This window comes from Chrysochloris asiatica, unplaced genomic scaffold, assembly GCF_000296735.1.
Source record: "Chrysochloris asiatica unplaced genomic scaffold, ChrAsi1.0 scaffold00217, whole genome shotgun sequence".
NCBI classification, from domain to species: Eukaryota; Metazoa; Chordata; class Mammalia; order Afrosoricida; family Chrysochloridae; genus Chrysochloris; species Chrysochloris asiatica.
In genome coordinates, this window is record NW_006408735.1 from 3,982,864 (window position 1) to 3,988,410 (window position 5,547).

At 36.8% G+C, this 5,547-nt stretch overlaps 1 protein-coding gene across 1 annotated transcript in view; it reads right to left on the reverse strand.

Annotated features, from left to right (window-relative positions):
* The window catches only part of LRRIQ1 (leucine-rich repeats and IQ motif containing 1), a 259,848-nt gene that overhangs the window by 42,753 nt on the left and 211,548 nt on the right, over positions 1–5,547 (reverse strand). The window contains exon 22 of the mRNA XM_006872970.1: positions 2,153–2,178. Coding sequence (XP_006873032.1) covers positions 2,153–2,178 — 26 coding nt within the window. The remainder of the gene's footprint in view (positions 1–2,152; positions 2,179–5,547) is intronic.

Genomic DNA, 5,547 nt, shown 5'->3' on the forward strand with positions numbered 1-5,547 from the left:
TACCTCTTGAAATGGTTGAACATTAACCATTTCCTTTTGGTACAGTGACTCTGTGTATTCCTTCTATCTTCTCTTGATGCTTTCTGCATCATTCAATAATTTGCCCAGAAAATCTTTCAAAAACAAAAGTCGAGGCTTGATTTTTTTTTTTATTCAGTTCCCCCAGCTTGAGTAATGCTGAGCGTGTTCTTCGTCTTTGGTTTTTTGATTCCACATCTTTGCAAATTTGTTGTAATATTTGATTTTATCTTCTTGAGCTGATCTTTGAAATTTTCTGTTTAGCTCTTGGACCGCCTCATTTCTTCCATTTTCTTTAGCATCGCTATGCTGGAAAGCAAGTTTCAGTGTTTCTTCTGACATGATCTAAGATGGTGGATCGGGTAGATGTGCAGTGAGAAGCTCCATCACCAACAACACAGAATACCGGACCAAGCAGGCTCAGGGGATGATGATAGAACTGTGAACCACATATAAAGGAATATTTAGAAGATCGGAAGGTTTACAGCTAGGCAAATTTGTAGCAGAATCAAGAAATCCGTTGCTTTCTAATTCAAGATGCTCAGCTACACCTGGAGCTGTCATCTTGGGAGAGACCAAGTGGGGGAACGATCAGAACAGCCATGAATGCCTGGCAGAGCCTATGTTATTGTTAGGTGCCCTCAAGTTGGTACTGACTCATAGTGACCTTATGCATAACAGAATGAAACAATGTGCCAATCTCAAAATCATTGCTATACTTGAGCACATTGTTGCTAAAACTGTGCCTATTCATCTCCCTGGGGGTCTTCCTCTTTTTCCCTGAACCTCCACTTTACCTAATATGATGTCCTTATCTAGGGACTGGTCCCTCCTAACAGTATGACCAATGTATGAGAGTTGAAGACTCGCCTCCCTGACTTCTAAAGAGCATTCTGGCTGTACTTTTTCCAACACAGATTTGTTTGTTGTTCTGGCAGTCCATGGTACTTTTGATATTCTCCTCCAACACCATAACTCAAATGTATCTTTTCTTTTATGGTCTTTCTTATTCATTGTCTAACTTTCATACTCACATGTGGCTACTAAAATTACCATGGCTTAGATCAGGCTCACCTTAGTACTAAAACTGACATCTTTGCTCTTCAACACTTCAAAGAAATCTTGTGCAGCATATTTGCCCAGTGCATTACATTCTTTGATTTCATGACTGCTGTTTCCATTAGTGTTGATGGGTGATGCAAGCAAAATGAAGTCTTTGACAACTTCAATCTGTTTTCTATTTATCTTGATGCTATTTACTGGACCAGTGCTAAGTATTTTCATCAGGAAGGATTTTAAGTCCTCTTGGCTTTCAGCAAGCAAGGTTTTATCAACTGCAAATCACAGTTTGTTAATGTGTCTTCCTCCCGTCCTGATGTCATGTTTTTCTTCATATACTCAAGCTTCTTGGATTATTTGTTCAGTGTACAGATTGAATAAATATGGTGAAAGAACATAATCCTGGTGCACACCTTTCCTAATTTTGAACCATTCAGTGTTCCCTTGTTCTTTTCAAACAACTACCTCTCATTCTGTATAGGTTCCTCATGAGCACAATTAAGTGTTCCAGAATACTCATTCTCTGCAATGTTGTCCATAGCTTGTCATGATCTACACAATTTAAAGTCTTTGCGTAGTCAATAAAGCACAGGTAAACATCTTTGTGGTATTCTCTGCATTCAGCCAACAGCCACCTGATGTCAGCAATGATATCCCTCATTCCACATCCTCTTCTGAATCAGACTTGAACCTCTGGCAGTTCCGTTTTATTATACTCATGTAGTCATTTTTGAATTATCTTCAGCAACATTTTACTTTCATGCGATATTAATGATATTGTCTGATTTCCTCATTCTGTAGGGTCACCTCTCTTTGTAATTGACACCAATATGGATCTCTTACAGTCAATTGGCCAGGCAGCTTTCTTCCAATTTTCTTGGTGTAAATGAATGTGTGCCTCCAGTGATGCATGAGTTTGTTGAAATATTTCAATTTGTATTCCATCAATTTCCTGCACTTCTTTGCCAATACCTTCAGAGCAGTTTGGACTTCTTCCTGCAGTACCACTGGCTCTTGATCATAGACTAGCTCTTGAAATTGTTGAACACTGACCATTTCTTTTTGGTACAGTGACTCTGTGTATTCCATCTTCTTTTGATGCTTTCTGCATCATTCAAGATTTTACCCACAGAAACCTTCAATACTGCATGTCTAGGCTTCAATTATTTCTTCAGTTCTTTCAGCTTGAGAAATGCTGAGTGTGTTCTTCTCTTTTGATACTAGAGAAGAATATTAAAAGTACCATGGACTTCCAGAAGAAAAAACACATTTGTGTTGAAAGAAGTACTGGAAGAGTGCTCCTTTGCAGCCAAGATGGCAAGACTTGCCTCTCATACTTTGGACATATTAGAAGGGACCAGGCCATGGAGAACGACATCACGCTTAATAAAGTGGAAGGTCAGCAAAAAAGAGGAAGACTCCCCAATGAGATGTATTGGCACAGTGGTAACAGCAATGTATTGAAGCGTAACAATGATTTTGAAGATGGTGCAGGACTGGGTAATGTTTCATTCCGTTGGCTGAAAGCAGAGAATACAAGAAATATGTTTATTTGTGCTTTATTGAGAATTCAAAAGCATCTGACTGTATTTATTATAACAAAAAGGTGGATCATATTGTGAAGAATGGGAATTCCAAAACACTTAACTGTGTTCATTAGTAAACTGTGTATAGACCAGGAGGCAATCATTAGAACAAAATAAGTGGATACTTGCTGTTTTAGTGAACTTATCAAAGCTGAACTGCTTTCCTCGTTCCATCTCTGATTCTGAACTGGGCCTGAATTTCTGGAAGCTCCCTGTCAATGTACCAGTTCAAATTTGCCAGCTACTACTTAGGAACCTTATATAGGTTAGCTAGGACTTGGAATCAACTCAATGGTACTTAACAGCAGCAACAGCACTGTCAATATACTGCCACAATGAATTATTTTCAACAAAATTTTACTTGCATGTGATATGAATTATATTGTTCAAAGGTTTCCACATTCCATTGGGTCACTTTTCTTTGGAATGTATACAAATACAGATCTCTTTTAATTAGTTGACTAGGTATCTGTCTTCCAAATTTCTTGGCACAGAAAAATGAGCACCTCCAGTGCTACATCACTTTTCAATTTGTATTCATGATCTACATTAACTATTCCAAGTTCCCTTCACTTCCAGCAAGAAAGGTCATATCTGCATTGTTAATGAGTTATGGTGTTGGCGGAGAATATTGAAAGTGCCATAGGCTTCCAAAATAATCAACAGATCTGTTTTGGAAGAAGTGCAGCCAGAATGCTCCTTGGAGGCCAAGAAGGCCAAACGTAGTCTTTCATAAGTCAGACATATTGTCAGGAGGTACCAGTTACTGGAGAAGGACATCATGTTTGATAAGGTGGAGTCAGAGAAAAAGAGGAAGACTCCCAACAAGATGGATTGGCCAAGTGGCAGCATTGAAGGACTCAAGTGTGGCAACAGTAGTGAGGTTGGCCCAGGATTGGGCAGTGTTTCATTCTGTTGTGCATAAGGTCGCAATGAGTAGGTACCAACTTGATGGCACCTAACAACAACAACAATGAGTCCTCCTACAATCCTGATGCCACATTTTTCTTCATATAATCCAGTGTCTTGAATTATTATGCAGTATACTTCTGGTGTGGCACTGTAAGATCTGCACTGGACTGCAAACCACAAGATCAGCAGTTCAAATCCACCAGTTGCTCTTTGGAAACCCTGTACAGGATCACTATGAGTCAGAATCGACTTGACAGCACTTAGCAACAGTAATATACAGATTTAGTAAGTATGGCAAAAGTATAAAATCCTGAACACAACTTTTATGATTTTACATCATTCACATTCCTTGGAAACCCTATATTGGGTTGCTATAAATCATATCTAACTTGATGGCAGTTAACACCACTAAAGGAAATAAATTTTTTTTAAATTAATGAAAGTATTATTCTTTTTGTCATGAAAAGCAGAGTAAAAGTTTTCATTAAACCCATGTGCTTTAAAGAAACCAGCTTTTAACAATTTCAATATACTGTATACTATCTTACCCTACACTGAGGTAGATTAAGATTCAATTATCATTTAGGGCACACACATAAAAAAGAAGCTAATTATTTATGTTTTAAATACATATGGCAGTTTTCCCATTACTATATTCTTTCCCCTGAATGGATTCTCTTAGCCATTAATAAAATACTCTTGGTTTTATGCATAGAGATGGGTCCATTTCTTTACTGAAAGTTATTGGAAGACATAGTGTATGTCGAGAAAAATCTTAGAATGGAAATATTTTTGGTAATGCTGATGAATGACTGATTCTATATATCTCATGCTAGAAACACTGAGAATCTAATTTACATTATAAAGCATAAGTGGTTTATGTGTGTTTATTAAAAGTTATTGCATCATACCTCTCAAATAAAATTGTATTTTGGCGTATATGCTATACTAACAGAAATTTAATTTCATTAACATTTGTATAAATGATTGTTGATAGGCTGTTTATTGCTTCTTCCTTAACCAGTCCAATCTGTTGTAAAGCTGACAACCTTGGCACAAAACCAATAGCTCTCTAAAAGCCATTTGTGTGTGACAAGCAACATCCCTATTTTTTTATATATATATAAATATGTATGCAATTGATCATTAAAAAATGATGACTTTGTGAATAAAGAAGAGGGTTGTTAGTGAAAAAGTTTAAAAACAGAAATGTTGGGAATAGAGCCAAAGCTACATGTAAAGGTCAAAGGACAACTCATACAGTAACAATTATTCTACATATTTCACTCTATTTTATGGCAGAAAATTAAAATAGAAGAGGTATTACAGTGAAACATACTTGCTAGTTCTTGGCATTCAAATCAAATTTCAAAATGAGTATGCTTAGGGTAAGAGGGATAATAGTACCTAAACTGTATGAACGACTTTAACAATAAGTGAAGAAAAACACTAAAAGTGAGTTACAATATTATATCTTTCAAAATATACGTATTTTTTTGACAAAATTTTCTATTTGATCAAATGGCAAGAATTATGTCAGTTTTTCTGGAATGAGAGAAGCATCTGTTTACAAAGTGAATGTATTCAATGTATTTACTAGCTAATTATACAAAGTGGTTTGCATTAATCTTATAGGGTTAATGCGCCAGACTGCAAAGCCGTTTAAACTGCAAAGTCAGCGGTTCAAGCTCACCAGCTGCCCTCAGAAACCCTATTATAGGGTCGCTATGGGTCAGAACTGACTCAATGGCACTTGACAACAACAAACTGAAAGGAAATATATTTTGCCACTTATATCCCACTTACTGGTTTTGTAATCTTGAGTAAGGAATTTACTTTCTCTGTACCTCAGTTTCCTCCTCGTAAAATGCATTGAATAACAGCAAATAACTGAATACATATAGTTCCAGGTATGAGTATTTGTTGTTGTTGTTGTTAGGTGCCATCGAGTTGGTACTGACTCATAGCAATC